Source organism: Zalophus californianus, chromosome 15, assembly GCF_009762305.2.
Source record: "Zalophus californianus isolate mZalCal1 chromosome 15, mZalCal1.pri.v2, whole genome shotgun sequence".
NCBI lineage: Eukaryota > Metazoa > Chordata > Mammalia > Carnivora > Otariidae > Zalophus > Zalophus californianus.
The window spans coordinates 37,445,258-37,463,740 of record NC_045609.1 but is presented as its reverse complement, the minus strand read 5'-3'; the positions used below and the strand labels follow the sequence as shown (position 1 = coordinate 37,463,740).

General features: G+C 43.2%; 1 protein-coding gene across 26 annotated transcripts in view; it reads left to right on the top strand.

Annotated features, from left to right (window-relative positions):
* KCNMA1 (potassium calcium-activated channel subfamily M alpha 1) overlaps window positions 1–18,483 on the top strand; it is a 746,603-nt gene that overhangs the window by 439,733 nt on the left and 288,387 nt on the right. For all 26 annotated transcript variants that reach the window (XM_027596063.1, XM_027596088.1, XM_027596077.1 and 23 more), the window contains exons 4-5: window positions 9,270–9,363; window positions 10,188–10,299. In XM_027596063.1, coding sequence (XP_027451864.1) covers window positions 9,270–9,363; window positions 10,188–10,299 — 206 coding nt within the window. The remainder of the gene's footprint in view (window positions 1–9,269; window positions 9,364–10,187; window positions 10,300–18,483) is intronic.

Genomic DNA, 18,483 nt, shown 5'->3' with positions numbered 1-18,483 from the left:
GCTGACTAGCGGTTATTACGGGCAAGAGATGATTGTCTATGGGCCTCTCGGCCCATGTATGGCAACATTTAATATCCAGTAGTGTTAGGATGAATCCTCTTTTCTTGTTCTTCAGGTCTACATTTTTGTAGGCATGAGAGTAGTTTGGCTCCAGGGGACAGAGCTGCTGCAAACCCCCCTCCCCAGCCCCCCTCCCCCCATTGCCAGGCAATGTGTCTGGGTTCCCTGCTCTTCATTCAGACCTGGAACTTCTTCTCTCTTCCCTCTTCTCCCCCTTTCTAATCACTTCACCCAAGCGATCCTATTTTGTGGATGGTCCCAGAGTGAGGTTGGGGTTGGATAGAGAGCATACACTTGTGCTGGAAGGCTGTGGGTATGTGCCGTGTGTGCGCATGTGTCCCCACCCACATGTACCACTCACAATTGTACATGCTCACTGACCCTGCCCTTGAAGAATTCTCAGTCTGTTTTGTAGTATTTGTGTGTGTGTGTATTTGAATTTTCTACTTCATCACATCCCTCTACTAGGTAAACAAGAGTTTACAGAAGAAGAGATGGCTGGAGTCAGTGGAGGTAGGGAAATAAGAGTAAGAAGCAATCGGTCATGGGTTCTTAGACAGTTCAGTGAGAACCAAAGCAGCACTCATTTGGCAAGACTCTGTTTCATGTAGTAGCTTAACTCTGATTTATTACATAAAAGTTGCTGGCAAATATGAACACTAATTCCAGTCTGGTAACAACTGTGATTGAAATAATTGTAGTCTGTAGACAAATTGGAGAAAACAAGCATTAGTGGGTAGGTTGTCTTGGACATCATTCCAAGAGTCCAACAGTGAAGGAAATACATGATCTTACGGACGTAGAATTGGAAGAGATATTTAGAAGACATATGACTGGTTCCTCCCCCTGCCTCTCCTCCAGATTCATGGTAAGCCAACCAGGCAAATGAAACTCTCTCTTCTGCTAAAGACCCGGGAAAAGAATACACAACCTCCTGTGGCCACTCATTAAAGTGACTCATGGCTTTCTCTGTCAGGAAATCTTGGTTAATTATTTAATATTTATGAGACTATGTGGCTGCCTTTATGGAAATATAATTTCCCTGGTGTTCCTTCTTTAATATTACCCAAATGAAATGCTCTAATATATGGAATGACACCAGATGTTAGCTCACTGCACAACCTATTGGGCATTTGAATTCTATTACAGCATCCGATAAGGAAGCAGTAAAGCAGGTACAAATGGAAAATTAAGTGTGAAATAATTGATTCTATCAGTTTTTGTTCATTTGGATGATTGCCTTTTTTTGGCATTTTTCTACAGACAGTCCTTATTTATCACTATTGTTATTACTTTAGTTTTAAAAATAACTATCACCTGTTCAGCACTTAGTCTTTATGCATTATCTGATTTCATTCTTGCAACAGCCTTTGAGGTTTTTATCCTTATCTCCAGTTTACAGATGAGAAAATCAAGCTGTGGAGTTCAGATTATTTGTCTACGATTATACAGCTCATAACGATAGAGCTGGAATTTTAACTCTTCCACTGAATTCCAAAACTACCTAACTGCTATCCATGCTTGAGGTTAACTTCTCAACTCCATCAGAGAAAATTGGGGCATCTTGTGGGTCATCCATCTTTAAGCAGACGAATAACTAGGAGTTATTTCTCAACAAGCAGAGGAACTTACCCTCAGCAGACGGGGTCAGATTCCATGATGCCACTACCCCTCAGGGGCCCTGGAAGCACTTCTGGGGATTAGTAATGTCCCGTGATGCCCACATTTTGCTTTTGATTTACTTATTTGGGTGCTTAAATGGATAAAAACATACAGAATGAAGATGAGAAGGAGACCCTAAGCTCGGATAGCATCTTGAAATCTTTTGAGAAAATTCAGAGGAACTCCATCAGAAAGTGACAGAGATTTCACCATCTGAGTTTCATGAAAACAGATTATCGGTGTGTTTCACTGAGAAATCCAGTGTGTAAGGAACTGACGTATTTTTTTTCTCTTCATCGGCAATCTATGTAATTTTGTTTGTCTCCTTGAAGAATGCTTAATTGTTAGGACCAATTATTCAGGTAGATACCCTGAGCCATACAACTGCTCTGAAGTCTACTGCTAGCATTCTTCCAGTATTCTCCATAACAGAGCTCAAGAAGACAGAGCACATGGGATCCCAGAGCAGTAAGGGTTTATATACCACCTTTTCATTTGTTCCAGTTCATTTCAACATGACCCTAATGAGGCAAATATTTGTGGCTATTGGCTCACATCTCCTCAATTGAGTGGAGACGTAATTGGAAGCCTGATGTTGTCAGAAAGATTAATAGACCTGTTGATACAAACCCATAACTGAAGATTTCCCAACAAAGCCATTTAACTAACTGGCTTGGGGTCAAGTAACAAAAATGTTTTCTATTCACATTAGAACCATTGCAAGGTCTAAAACAAGTGTTTTAAGATTTAGAAAGGCTCCTTTTGAGGTCATTGTCATTAGTATTGATTAATGACTGAACGCAAACTCCCCCATCAACAATAATAACATCTTAGAAGATACCTACTCAGGTGTTCTGGGATAAAGTCAAGATGATGGTCAACAAGGAGAAGCTGGTTTCTGTTTGATAAAAGAGAAAAAACCTACACAAGTTATTGAATATATGCTCCACTCAGTGTAAACACTAAAAGCACCAACATTGGAAAGACAAGTTCTTAAGGACATAACTCTGACAAGGTAGTTAAAATGGGGGTACTAATGAAAGCTAAAGGTTAGAAAGCTTTCAACTTGGACCCATTCGAGACCTGGGGTGCTGTCTAGGTTAGAAGACAACGTTCTATATAAAGATTATTATTTTCTCAGTGATTAATTACTATCTTGTCATTTGCACTAAATCCACTATTACTATTAACTTAGAAGGTATTTTTCTGAGACCTAAAATTATATGAATAATAATAATACCAATAATTTGGAGTATATTGCAAATAATTGCCTCCCTTTAAAAATATTTTGCTCTCATAATATTCTGATCAGCTAGGTGCTTTTATTTCTATTTTGCAGGCACTTTGCTTATCCAGTATATCTAGACATTATTAGAAAAACATCCACTTATTTAGATTTCCTCCCTCTCGGTTGCAGATAGGTTCTGTAGTATCCACGACTATATGATGTTATCATTTTTCTTACTTCAGTTGAATGGAATGGGATGCAAAACTTTACTGTCTGTTCCATAATTAGAAGTGTTCTCAGTATCTAAACATCATCCATTACTACATCCATTCTTGTTCTTTTAGAAAAAGAGAGGATAAGAGAAAATTAGGACATCTTGAGGGTTATCCATCTTTAAGCAGATGGATAACTAGGAGTTATTTCTTCACAAGCAGAGGAACTTACCCTCAGAAGATAGGGTCAGGCTCCATGATACCACTACTCCCTCGGGGGCCCCAGAAGCACTCCTGGGGATTAGTAATGTCCCATAGGACTGTCTTTACAGAGCAGGGTTAGATACAAGTTGGACAGGTCAGCTTCCCCTGAATTTTCCCAGACCATTCAACAAGCATTAAATTTTTCTGGGGCAGTTTCACCTCCTCTGTAAATCAGTCAACCCTCATTGTTTTTGAAAAAGATCCATGCCAGGGTCTGTAGATAGTAGATGCTACATCTTACGTGGTTTTGTTTGTTTGTTTGTTTTACCTCTCCAAGGATGTTGCAGTTCTTCTGGAGAAGTAAGGTGGTATGGCAGAAAGGATATTGGGTCTCTGTCCCAACCCTTCCACTTAGCTACATGATCTTGCATAGGTTTCTGAGCCTCTACTTCTCAGAAGTCTGCAAAATGAGGATTATAACGAACTGTCTACTTTATTTTGCCAAGTTGTAAGGACCAAATGCAATAGTGTGTGCAGGCTCTATACAATGCCAGGTATTATATTGGATTAGATGAGAATCAACATTATAAGACAGTTTAGAATGCCTTGCTCCTAATGCTATAGGAATTCAGAGATGGGAGAGGTCAGTGAGGCCATGAGTAATTTACTGAGCTGTGCCTTTCTGTTGGCTTTGAGGGTTGCCTAAGGTTTGAACACAAAGACGGAGGAGCATTTGAAGAGCTCACAGCAAAAGCATAGATTTAGAATTAGGAAGATGTGGGTCACATTCATGAAATAAGGAAGGTAGCAGCTCATAGTAGCAAAGGGCTTGGTGTGGAGCAGATGGTAGAAAATAAAATGGGACATGTAGTGAGGCTGCGTTTCAGAGGTTCATCACAGTCAGGGTTAGAGCTGATGTATGAGGCAGGAGGGAGCCATGATGGTAGATGAATGACATCTTTTAATTAAATTAATCTGGCAACATTGCAGAGGTGAGACTAGGAGAAGAGTCTGGAATCATTAAACTTATTGTATTGATTCATGTCTGTGGTGCTCTCTGGTGGTCCATAATCCTGGTGGGAATTGAGAAGGCTCCATCCAATTTAAAAAGGGACTAGCCACAAGAGCGAGGAGAATTCAGATGTTAGAAATTATTTCACAAAGTGCTATTTTGTTCCTCAGTTAGTCCCTTCCCTCTCATGTGGTTATTTATTAAATCATCTCAGATATTTGCTGCTGCTGTTGATGTCCCTAGACTGCTTAACATTTTGTTGTCTCATAAATGATGGTCTCCGTAACCTCTCCCCATCTATACTTCATTTTTCCTTTTAATCTTAAACTAAAGATGTGCTCCTCAGGCACTCTGTTAATTAGAATCTCGGTGGCGAAGCTCACATAGTGGTGCTGTAATTACTTCTCTGTATCGTCTTAATTTTTTCCCCCTTGTTCCCACCTGAAAGTGAAAATATCTGTTCAACCTCTTGATCTCAGCAATTAGTTAAGTGGTATGCAGCTGGTTATCTGGGGGGTGGGCTCAAACGTTTAATCATCTCTGCTCAGGTCTGAATGGGAATCTTCTTGAGAAGCAACACCTGTAATTAGTGTGTAGTTGCAAGAAAGTGCTTCTGTAACAGTGGTTCTCAAAGTTTGGTCCCCAGACAAGCAGCAGTATCTGGGAAGCTGTTAGAAATGTAAATTCCCAGGGCCCCACCCCAGCCCTACTAAATCAGAAACTCTGGAAGCGACCTGTCAATATTTTAATAAGCCTTCCAGGTAGATGCTAAAGTTTGAGAACCACTGTCCTGGAGAAATATCTCTACTAGGTTGAGCAGCCAGACTCAGGGAGTTAGGAAAACAGACTTCAGAAAACACCAGGGGAGTTTAGAGGCTGAGAAGAGAGGGCAATTACTACCCTCTTGGTGATGATGCAGATATCCAGAGGAACACCTGCTGGAAGTGAGTTTTTTTGTCCTTAGTCCCTGCCCCTTGAAAGAAAACCTGGCTAGCCATTGTTTGCCCTGTGCTTTGGAAAGACAAGGTCTTAAGTCAGTTTCAGGAAGGACTATTGGATCTTCCCACTCAGGGGTCTTCATTGGATATTATATTGTTAAATAGATGAAGGAAGAGATATATTTGCCATTCTGAGTGCGTCTCCTTTTCCTCTATAGACGTCTAAATACTAAAGATACGCTTATTGGATGGTCAAGAGGAAATAAGACGACTCTCCTACACTGAATATTTAAACCACAAGCAGCTCTTTATTGAGGTTCTTTTGAAGGTGTCCCAATCCTAGAGTCCTGGTGAAAACACTAAACTTGCCTAAGGTTTTAGTATCACATTTGACCCATGGGCTGTGGGAGTCTAAGAATGAGGAGTCCATCAGCTTACCAATTATCTTGTGTCCTCTAATTGGTAAGTCATTAGTTTAACCAGGAATAATTCAGGGAAAGTCCATTTACTACTACCAGGATCAGAACCAGTATCCCTATTTCAGTTCTTAAAACTCCCCCTTTTTTTTTCTATTGGCAACATATATCCACATACAGCCTATTCGGATGTGGGCATGCCTTGTAAGAACGGCAATCCAAATTTAAGTGTGTACTTTGGAGTCACTTTCTTTGGTGATAAAAAAAAAAGTGATTTCTTTTCTAGCTCTTGAAACTTCTGTGTATCTAAACAAGGAACTCTCTTATTGTACATGAGAAAGAGAAGCAGTTTGTATTTCATTTTTTACCCTACAATGAGCATTAATCATTAAGATAACAATCTCTTTGGGAGGAAAATAAATCCTGGCTGATATGGCCAGCCCTTTTATTGTTAAATTATATATTTTCTTTTTATAAGATCAGTGAACTTCTCTGTGGGTTGTTTCCATTTAGGGAATGAAATGATGGGGCTTTAGAATCTCCACTCTGTGGTCTCTGATTGTGTGAGTTTGTGGACTGCAGGCACTCAGAAGATTTATCTCAGAGGGGATCCTGATAAACAGTTCTATTGCCACTTGAGAAAACTAGGCAGGACATTTCTCCTTGGACTCTCGTGGCAAGCAGAAAAGAGCTAGAAGGGATAGAAAACAGATTTCCCCATCACTCTGGTCCTACCTGGGTCACAGAGGCTGGGCCTCTTTTATCCCAGAGTTTTCTGCTTCTCTTCATCTCTTAGATCTTAACAGAGCGTATTCATATCATTGGCAAGCTTCAGCCAGAGGACAAGCTGCTAGCACCAACAGCATAGTGTACTCCTTTTCTTTTTTCAGCCTAAAGTCTAGGACTCAAGGAATACTATGAAACAGTGGTTGAATCAGTTCAAAATTTTTGGAAGAGTATTAAGGAAAAGGTCTGATATCGTTTCAGCTCTGTTCTCTGTAAATCAGGGATGCTGTTGAGGTGTGTTTTCAACACAGTGTCCTTTAGCAGAAAGCCCTCTCATTGCTGCCTTTGCATATGGGCAATAGAGGAGGGAACAGCAGGAATTACAAGGAAGGAAGGGATCAACGGGAAGAAGTTGCTACAGTCTGATTCCTTATGCTCTTTTGAACATATGGAGGAAAAGACCATTTATGCTGAACCAAAATATCCTCAATGGCATTGAGCTAACATCTTTTCCCCCACTATCCCATTCCCTTCCACAGCCTAGCAAATGTTTTACCTATTAGATACATTTTAAGTTTACTACAAAATTTACCACAAAGGCCATGGAATTAATGGGAGCTAGGAAATTCACAGGACATCCAAATATATTGTGTGGGCAATAGTAAGGTTATTGTTTGACGTTGGTGAAGTGATAGTGGGTTTTCCATAGTAGACTTGGGAACCAAGACTTTCTCTCTGTCCCTTTGCCTATGACTCTCAATCCTGATGAATATGAATTTAAATGCACAGTTAAGTCACTACTGGTACAAGTAAAAACATGAGTGCAGCATTTACCAACAGAGCTTCCCATCCTCACTCTCTTGATCACTCTCTTACACACACACACACACACACACACACACCCATTCATTCATCAGTAGCACATCATACCAGTGGCTTATGTAGCAGAGAGATGCACTGTCTCTTCCCTTGGAATCTATAGTGGATTTCTGGTCAACCTAGTTCATGTACTTCTTTTCACTGTGACTAGAGAAGCTAAGAACTCTGACACCTGTGGACCTTGTGGGTCTTGTTTTTGACATGAAACAAAACACCATCCTGGCTTGGGGATTGCAGAAGTGGCTCTTATTAACTCTAGGACTGGATTTTCCTTTTTTCATTTAAATTAAAACCCAAGTAGGGGAGGAGGTAAAGAGCAGTGGTTAGCTTTTGTGCTCCTCACTCCTTCCAGCATTGGACTAAGCAAATTCCATGCTGTCTTCCCTCCCACTTCCCCACCTTATCGAAAACCTAGGAGTTGTCATTTCCTTTATAAAAGAAATGTTTTTCAGCATTTGCGTTTCTTTTAGTCTGCTTAGTTGGTAAATGCAAATGTAGATAGCCCCCCCCCCCCCCCCCCCCCCCCCCCCCCCCCCGCCGCCCCGAATGCTTGTCTGGAGGTTTTCCCACCTATTTGTGATTTAGGAGATGACAAAGGGCATGTTTGACTTGTAATAGAGATGAAGAATGGATAAATCAGTGCATGTAATATGATTGGAGAGTCCCATAGACCGACCCACCATGCCTCTATGTGGGCCCTGCATTCCCATACTGCACAGATTCCTGCCTGTTGAACAACCAAGCATTGTCCTCGCGGAAGTACAACTATACTAACTGGTATTGTGTATAGCGATTTCCAAAGTGGTGGTACTCGGAAATCCTCCATCCTGCACTTCTCAAGCTAGCCCTCTCCTGGCCACGTTGGTCCACGTTGCTTTCCATCCAGGGAAAATATTTTGCTTCTCCCCATACTCCCTCCCCTTTCCCCACCTCATCCTCTTTATGTTTCTGGCCTGAGTGTTACCATTTGCTTACTGATAACAGTCTACTCTGAATTTTCATTCACAGCTTTGAGATGCTTATGAGGCTTTCCTGCTTCCCACCCAGCCCCAAACTTGGGACTTTTCACACACTGATCCTCTGATCAGTCTGACGCGGGAAAGCCCATGGAAGCCATGTACCAGTTTGTATAGTAGTACCCTTTTAAAAAACTGTCTACTCTTGAACAAAGTAGAGTGTGCTGGGGGTTCGCACTGGCTGCTTGACACACACAAAGCCAATTAACTTGCATGCCAAAAAAAAAAAAAAATTAACCCTTAGAGTACTGCTTCAACATTTTGGTTTAATGGTCTTGAACTTTACCAGCTGGGCAATGTTTCTTTCTCCAGATCAGAGTGCTATACATCAAGTCCGTACTTAGTCTAGCCAGAACATCAACCAGGATCCTCTTCTCCACAGCTTTCCTGAGATGCTCCTGGGTCCTTTATTATTCATCAACCGATGGCTTTCGAGAGGTCTCAAGCACAGCCACTGAGTTTAACTGAAAATGGGCTCTACTTCTAATGTGCTGGAGGGTGTGAGGGACTATTTTGAGCTTTGGTATATGTCCTCTAAAAGAAAGAAGTCAGTTCTTTAAGGGTTAATGTGAAATTAAGGAATTTGATGGTCTCTCCTGCTTGTCCTTCCTCCAAGGTATCTGCATGATCCTTTTTAGATTCTTAGCTCAACTGTTGAATGATATAAAAATAATATATATATATATATAAATATATAATTACAAAAACAAATAAAAGAACAAAAGACTGAATGGTTGAATGGAAAGACCCCTTGGCCATGCTTGCTTGATCATCACAGAGGGTAGAAAGACCAAATGTTTTAGTCAATGAAGATTCATTTTGTCCTCTACCCCAAGCACCAATACCACACGGTATGTGCAAGACGTGATGATGCTTTTCATTTACCTCTTGCTTTTTTCTTCTTCCTGTCTAATAGCCCAATAGAGTCCTGCCAGAATTTCTACAAAGATTTCACATTACAGATCGACATGGCTTTCAACGTGTTCTTCCTTCTCTACTTTGGCCTGCGGGTAAGTCTGATCCCCACAACTCAGTATCATCATGGGGCCACTTGTACCCAGGGGCCATGCCCCACGAGCATCTGCTCTTGCAGAGATGAAGCCCAGTGTTTCCAGGGGGGACAACAGACCCATAATCTGATTTTCAGTCTCTGAGAGAGTCCTTTCCTTAACTTCGCATTTTCAGAAGTGCCTGTTAAAATCTTGTTCCAAGGAGGCGAACAGGGATTGAAGTAACTATTATACTTCCACTGGCCGACTGTTTCTCATCTCTCTAAATGCAAATGCATTGTTGTCTTAAATGGAGAAAAAAAACTTCTCTTAAAATTATGTTTATCGGGGCTCACTCAGTTGAATCCTGAGAGAACAGTTGGGAGGCTTGAATCGAGGCGGTAGTTGGTAGAATTTGGGGGCTTGGAGGATTTGTAGTAGAGCCTCTCTATGAGGGGCGCTGTACAGAATGTGTATTACAGAGATTGTGTGTACATGTGCATGTGCATGGATGCGTACATCTATGCTTTACTTAGGTTGTATTTCCGTTAGAGTCTAATGAAAGTGAGACCACTCAAACTTTCCTATGATGCGATTGAAAACCACAGGAAAACAGATTGCCTGATATTTCTCCAAGGTTAACATAGGCTACAGTCATTCTCTACAAGAGACTGTATAACCGAATTCTAAGACAGAAATAGCCTGTGATTGGTGTAGATATGAGAAGGACATAACATCTCCCTCCAGGCCCCTGTGAAAAACCAAAACATAGCCTTTGGCAAAAGCATATACTTCGAATGCCAGCATCGTGCCTCTCATGTTTTTCTCCTTTCCTCTCTCCCCAGTTTATTGCAGCCAACGATAAGCTGTGGTTCTGGCTGGAAGTGAACTCCGTGGTAGATTTCTTCACGGTCCCCCCAGTGTTTGTGTCTGTGTACTTAAACAGAAGTTGGCTTGGTAAGTCGACCTCTCTTCCTTTCTTCCCACTGGTTCCCAAGCTGTGGTGGATCAGAGGCCTGCACTGTCCCCACAGAAAGAAAGTTTTGTGTATTCGTGTGCACAGCTCCTGGAGTTTTGGGAGCTGGTGGTGACAGTTCTCTTTGGAGCACTCAGCCAGGAGGCCGTGCTGCCTAGTTAGGGCTTCAGGGAAGGCAGTTTTATCATAGTTGAAACCTAGCGGTCACACTCTCCCAGTCAGGACCTCTGCCTCCGTGGTTCTGTCATTTTCATTCAACCTGCAGTCAGGACTGGACAGAGAAGCCCATGGGGACGAGGCCAGATTTCCAAGTAGCTACTTCAGGTGCCCTAGAAGGCCTGCCTGCCAGACTGACTTCTGTCTGCTTCTTAGTTTTAAGCAGAGTGGGTCCTGCCTGGTTTATTTATGGTTATGAGTTCCTCTGTGGGGCAGGGGAGCATCAAGCATCGCGAGCCACCTTCTCCGTGAAGGAGATGGAGGCCCCTCCTGTGTTAAAGGATGACCTTTTGCTGGTGCTGTGTTCACATCTCCCCTGCTGTATCTGCTCAGCAGGTCACTTCCTGCCTCGGGACCAGGACACTTTGTTGGGAGAAATAACTAGCTCGGACGATGGTCACGGGAGCCAGGGACAGAAAGAGGCAGCTTCGAGCTTCTCTTGGTTGCACTGAATAATTCTCTCAGAATGTTCCTGCTACTGTGGGTATACAGGGGAAAAGGAAGGCTGAAGCAAGACCCAGAGGACTATTTCTGGGTTCCTTGCAGTCATGCCTTCTCCCTGGGATGCTCAGTGTTAACAGACTTCCATCTTTCCTTCATGTCCCTTTGCCCCAAACGTGGATGCACATAGACATGTTGGAGCGGTGGTGGTCTTCGTAAAAATGAGTGTGTCCGTCACATTGCACTGCAGTTTGGTTTTCTTACTAACAAATGATGGGTGTCCCTTCAGCTCTATAATAATTCGTTTTATTAGTGTTACACAAAATTCTACAAATTGTTGCAGCTTGGTTCCTCCGGCCATAACCCTAAGGATGGACCACCTGATGGTTTCCTTTTTGCACTGTGAACGATGATTTAGTAAACACCCTCATCCACATATCTGTACAGTTCTGTTTCTCTAGATGGTTCCAGGTTCCTGGAAGAGGAATTGCTGGATCAAAGAATGCGTATATTTTAGTTTGTACAGATATTGATGGCTCATTTTTCAAAAATGTTGTGCCAAGATATGCTTCCCCTAGCAATATGTTTTTGATGTCCTTGCTAGCTCTGTGAATTTATTATATGCCTAGTATCAAGTATTTAAAAAAAGAAGCACCCTTTTTATATGATGTATGCAGTAATCATGTATGCACATATCAGTGCGTATCTGTGTGTGTGTATGCCATAAAGATTCTATTTTCGACGAGTTTTCTCATTAGAATTCTATTCACTTGCTCAGTGGAAAAGTTTTCATCCTTGATTTAAGACATGCTTGCTTAGATTGGGTTTTCCAGCCAGCATGATGGGACTGTCAGAGCCACTCACAAATCTTGAGAAGTGTTCTGAGTGTGACCTGAATGTGCCCTGGTGCTGAGGGCCCCAGCTACCTCAGCTGGGTTGTTAACTGGCTTTGTGACCGGAGGAGCTCACTTTCCTCCATTCAGCCTGTTGTTTTTCATCCGTAAAATAAAGGTTAGGTTAGATGATTTGATTTTTCCAGTATGCCTCTAAGACTCTTGCATCGTTCATGGGAAGTTTGGGATCTAGGTTGTGGGGTAGGACTGGGAAGTTAGTGAAATCAAATCATCAACATTTCTGAGGCAAAATTACATATAGGCTGCTAACCAGGGCTCGTCCTAGACCATCCTGTTGTGAAGAGTATACAGACATGCACACACACCCGCGTGCATGCACACACCCTGAAAAACTCCAGACAGACAAGGAAAAAAGAAAGGGGAAGAGGGAAGAAGAGAGCAAGAGAGAGGGAGGGAGGAAGGAAAGGAAGAAGGAAGGAAAGGAATCTGCCTTTTCTTCCCGCCTGTGTTCTAATTACTCTGTGCACTACAACAACCATTTTGCTTTTCTGGACCCTCAGTTTTCCCTTCTGAAAAATGGGAGGTTTGGACTTCAAATACCTTCTTGTCTTCACATTTCAGGAATGGGAATTTTATGTCAGGGTCCATTCTCTCTTGGTCCCTCATGGTCCTAGATGATTGAGGAGACCCCTTCAGGACTGTGGTGGAGACACCCCTCCTGAGCAGCAAGCAGGTCTCGCCCCAGCTAAGGGTGTGTCAGGAGAACTTGGATGTTAAAAACTCATGTCTTTTTGTGAATGATTTAACCCTGATTTTTGGCGTTTGGTGTTCTTGTCTGGTGAAAATCCACTAGAGTGAATAGGAAAAGAAGAAAAAGGAAAAGGAGGAAAAATGAGATACACTCTTACATCAATTGTGGTTGCTCTTCAAAAAATATGCTCTAAAACGTGCTTCAATTTGTTGATTAATTGAACAATATTTATTAAGCACCTACTATGTGCCAGGCACTTTTCCGGATGATTAAGAACCAACAGCGAATAATGGGTCGCCTGGGTGGCTCAGTCGGTTGAGCATCCAACTCTTGATTTTGGCTTCGGTCATGATCTCAGGATCTTCGGATCGAGCCCTGCTTTGGGCTCCACACTGGGTGTGGAGCCTGCTTAAGATTCTCCCTCCCCCTGCCCCTCCCCCCACTAAAAAAAAAAAAAAGAAACAACAGTGAATGCAATAGGCAGCGTCCTACCCTGTGACATTGCAGTGGGGGAAGAACAGGAAAAAAACAAACCTAATAAATAAGCAAATATGTAGTACATTAGGAAGCATAAGTGTGTTGAAACTGAAAACAGACCAACAAATTTTGGACTATGAAATAATAAAAATAACAACAGGAAATAACCTTTCTCCTCGTATAGGAGAAGGCACCTTCAATGAAATACTTTTGGTTTTTTAGTACTAAGCCTCTTGGGTGAGATCCACCCCTGGGCTGCCTGTTACGGAAGAGAATTCAGTATAATAATATTTCAAGGAGGCTCCTGTGTCTGATTTAATACACGGGTTATTACATCATGAAACAATTATTGTGCCGATGAGCTGCCAGAGATAAAATGAACATTCCCACGAGGTATGGCTTACAAAGTAGAAGGAATAATCCCATTAAGTGGGGGCATTTCAGGAAGTGCTGCCCTCCTCCTGGAAAATGAAAAGGTGCTGCCTTTACTGGCAGAGGTTTGGTATAAGATGAGGAAGCTGCAGTCAGTTCTCTTCTCTCGCACACACCTGCTGAGCCCTGCGTAGCTGAAACCATGCGGGTACAAAACAGAATGAGTGCCGCCACCCCCACCCTTACCTTCTCTGGAGCATAACACCCACCACACTTGATTTCTTATCATCATATATAGTTGCATATTATATAGCATAGTATTCATGTACTTTATTGTATATATTCTCTTAGTGCATCTGACGGCATATTACTAATAATAGCTAATTCCAGTTCTACTATGTGCTGGGCGCTCTGATAAGCCCCTTATACACATGAACTCACTTAATTCTCAGAGCAAACCTGTGAGCTGGGAATTATTTTCCCCCAGTTTGAAGATAAGGAAACAGGCTCAGAGACGTTCATTCCTGTCCAAGGTCGCATAGCCTGGGAGTGGCAGAAGGGGTGATTTGCCTCCAATTTGGTCTGACTTTATGTCCATATTCATGCTGCTCTTCTGCCTCCATCCTTACCCTTAAAAGATTGGGGGGTTTGAGGACTGGGTTGGGATGACTGAGCTGGTTTTGCTCATTTCTGTTGGCACCCCTCCATCTCTTCTTACTCAGAGAGCTTCACTTCAGGCTGGCAGGGAGGGGAAGAGATCTTATTTAAGAACACACATCCTCATGCCTCCTCCTCTCCTTCCCACTCCTCCTTGTCCACCTCCAGTTTCTAGAGTTGCCACTAGGATCCAGGAGACACAGAGAGCTTGTGTGGTGTCTCCTGATTCCCAAGGTAGCTTAGCACCTTGGCGATCGGATCTGCTGGACCTGAGAGAGAGGGAGAGACTAGGGGCTTCCACACATGCGGTCAATAGAGTGGAGTGGGTCAAGCCAAGCTCTGGGTTACAACCTCAATTCACAGCTTGGCTTGGCCAGTGGGTCACTTTGAGCAAGGTCATTTTACCTGTCTTAAACTCAGTTTTCCACCTGTCCAATGAATGGGGGTAATCATAGTACTCACCTTATAGGGTTGTTGAGGGGATTCAGTGAGGCAGAGTCAGTGAAGTACCACGTACATAGGACGAGCTTCATGATCATCCCGGACTTGTCTTTCTAACCTACCTATCATATTTTAAAGTACTGAGGAAGAAAACAAACCAGAACAGAACCAAAAATAAGGCAGTGGGATGTGAGGACATCCACGTCGGCAGGCGGCAAATCGCTGCTAATTTTAATTCCTGTTCCCACACACCAGCTTATTCATTTTTGTTTCTCTCACAAAATCCTTATCCTACCTAACTAAAATAAATGTACCTTGAAATGAGAGATGTATTTTATTTTGAGACTAGAATAACATGCTCTGGGGAGAACTCTTCTGTCTGTCTCCTTTGGGGAACTGTATCCCCAAGGTAGGTCAACAGGCTGTGCCTCCTTTGTGTCTTGATTTATGTGATTTTTGTTGAGGGTCATTTTGTGTGGTTAAGAGAAGAGAGTAGAGAAAAAAATAATGACACGCTTACTGGCCACTCATCTCACTAGCTTTTATTGAGCGCTTACTGTGTGCTCAGCACTAAGATGAGGGGAGCATGTCTGGCCACCCTCTTTCCTAGTCTTGCTATGATTTCCAGCCTTGTCCCTCTTCTCTGGCTAATGAAGTCAGGGGATGGTAAGGAGCCCCAGACCTTGCACCCAGGGTAGAAAAACTGTAAACAGTAAACCTACCTGCTCTTGTAGCCCCTGATAGACTTTAGTGCCTTTGGCAAACGGTACTACAAAATAGAAAACGCTCCTAAAAAATAGGAAAATGAGTAGTGCCCAGCCACAGGACAATTAAAATGATTGAGGATATCTGCTTATAAATATATGCCGGGCAGTTCCTTTTTGTGTCAAAAGGTGATAAAAACAGGACTGTAAAAAAAAAAAAAAAAAAAAAGTAGAGGTCCTTAAAAACAACAATAACAACACCAAAAGGACAAACATAGTTCCTGTTTGAGACTGAGGTTTGAATCTAGATTCGGAACCCAAATAAACACACATGCAGCAACAGCAGGTAACACTGCCCGCTGTATAATTAAGTCCCAAATTGCCAGGTACAGGCTGTCAGGGCCTTGGGAGTTCACAGGAGAAAGAGCTCATGTGGGTGGAGGAACGTAAGGAGGCTTCTGCAAGATGCCAGCCCAGCCGAGGGTGGGTGCAACGGACGGAGCCGGGAGCCATGCGCACTTCTCGGGGGAGAGGAGCCCAGCTTACCCTGTGTGGAGGATGGCAGGTGCCCACCAATGATCATGCCGTCCTAGATCAGAAAGCGCCCTTCCGCATGCCAGGTATCAGCCCCCCAGCCCTGCAAGATGGATGTATTCATTTCTTCTTGTTGCAGTAACAAATGAGTGCCTTAACACAAGTTTATTTCTTAGGCTTGTGTAGGTTAGAAATCCACATAGGTCTCTCTGGGCCAAGGTGCAAGTGTGTTCAGGGCTGTGCTCCTTTCTGGAAGCTCGGAGGAAGGGTCCGTTTCCTTGCCTTTCTCAGCTTCCGAGGCCACCCACATTCCTTGGCCCCCGGCCCCTGCTTTCAGCCTCGGGGTGGGTCCTCGTATTGTTTCTCCCTGATCTTGCTGTCTGTCACTGCCTTTCTTGGACTTTCCCTCCGGTCTCCCTCTTCTACTTCTAAAGACCCTTGTGATTACATTGGGGTCCCACCTGGATAATCCAAGCTAATCTCCCCATATTAAGGTCAGCAGATGAGCAACCTTAATTTGCTACTTTGATTGCCTTTTGCTATGTAAATTACCAGAGTCCCAGGTTCTGAGGATTACCATGAATGTTTTGGGGCGCCATTTTTCTGCCAAAGGGGAATTATTATTAATAATCCCATTTTGCCAGAGAAGAAACTGAGGCCCAGAGGAGTTAAATAACTAGCCCCAAATCATAGAGCCAGTGGTTCCGCTCAATCTTCTGAGTCCAAAAGTTCTGGCAGGCATTCTGAGCCCTCCGCGCCTTTGCCTTGTACTTTTCTGGCGTGTTTTGGAAAGGAGACGCTTGGGGAAATCTCATTAGAGCCTGAGACCATCCCCCTCTCCTCAATTCCACGTAATGGTTTTGTTTTCCTTCTTTTCCTGGGACTAGAAGAATTACTAGGCAGACATGCCTGCTCTTCACTCCTCACCCATTTGTTCTGGGCGCCCCTTCCTACGTGGCTGCAGCAACTGAGGGGAACATGTTAGGTCTGCAGTGTCCCCTGATTAAAAGCCTCCTTTCCTTTGAATTCACGCTTTCTTGCTTTTTTTTTATTTTAAAGAGTGGAAAGAAACCAGAATTTTAGAATGCCACTTGAGGGTGACAAGTTGTGACATATGTCGTCACCATTTTCCCAGGGCAGGCAGCGTGTGGGGTCACAACAAGGCTTTTCGTCTGCAAGTACTTGGTGGTTCTCTCAGGGCTCAGCTGCAGTCTCAGGAGGCCTTCTGTTGCCGTCTACATGGCACAGCGTCTGGCCCCAGGGCCACTCCCTCGCTTGAAGAAACCCACAGCAGCTGAGGTGAGGTGAATAGCCAGCCTTCTGTTGACTGGCCTCTGCATTTGATAAGAATACTCAGTGGTGAAAGCCTTCAACTGGTTTCTGTTTCCTGACATCAGGAATTTTCAGTGTATTGAAATTAAAACCAAACCAAACCAAACCAAACCAAAAACATAAAAACAGAATGTGATTTGGCCAGAGAGGGTAGGCAGCTGCTGGTGGGCAACAACCCCCCCCCCCCCCGCCCCCCGCCCGGGTCCACCAGGCTGCTAGTTGCTTCTGCTCTGCTGAATGTTGCCTCCTGCTGAGTCAGGAGTGAGTTTCTGCCCCATCTCACTGGTTGGCATCCCTCTTCCCATTCAGGCAACAGCCCTAGCTCCACCTCCCATGTGAAGCTTTCACATTCTTCCATTTGGAATGAATTCCCTGAACTTTGTTTCTTTTACACTTATGATTAGTGCTATAAGAGCAATATGATCATCTGTGTTATATTATCAATTAGAATGCAAGGTCCGTGACAGCCTTGTGCAAGAACATTCACTGTCTTGGTTTTTTTGCTGTGCCCTGGTGCCTGGGACCATGCCTGGCACATAATTAGTCCTTGTTGAATGAGTGAATGAGTATGTTTTCTTACCATGATGATAATAGTGAACAATTATTGACCGCTTATGAAAAGCAGACACTGGGATCAGCATCTCATAGGCATTATCTGCGATAATATTCACAGCAGCCCAATGAGTAAATACGGTTGGTCTGATTTCACAATTTAGGGAGCTGGGGATTGGGAGTTAGGTAACTTTCCCAGGTAGTAAATGTGGATCCAGGACCCGGCCCGGTTCAATCTGATTCTGGAGCCCATGCTTTTAAAATTATGAGGCCAGTGGTTCTCCAGGTGTCGTTCCCAGTCTGGCAGAATCGGCATCACCTGAAAATCTGTTAGAAGTGCAGATTCTTAGAACGCAACCTAGACCCAATGAATCAGAAACTCCCAGAGTTTGATCTGACAATCTGTGTTTTCCATGCCTTCCTGATGATCCTGATGTTCACCCAATTTGGAGAACCACTGTTATAGGCTATTCTGGGATGGTTATAAATTTGGCTGTCTACAAGAATCCCCCAGAGAGGTTTTAAAACTCATGATGTTCAGGCCAAACCTCTAACCAATTAAATCGGAGTCTCTGGGTTGGGGAAAATGACCCGGGCTCAGCATTTTTTTTTTAATGCTTTCCAGTTGCATCAAAAATTCAGTCAGGTTGAGAACCATGTGTATACATCCTCTAACTGTGAATGTTGAGGTAATGTCTCCCTAGAAGAGTGCTTCCTAATCTTTGTGTGCATAGAAGCACCAGGAGATCTTGATAGAATATGTAGCTTCTGATTCAGGAGGTGTGCGTGGGATCAGAGATGCTGCATTTCTACAGGTTTCCAGGTGATGCTTAT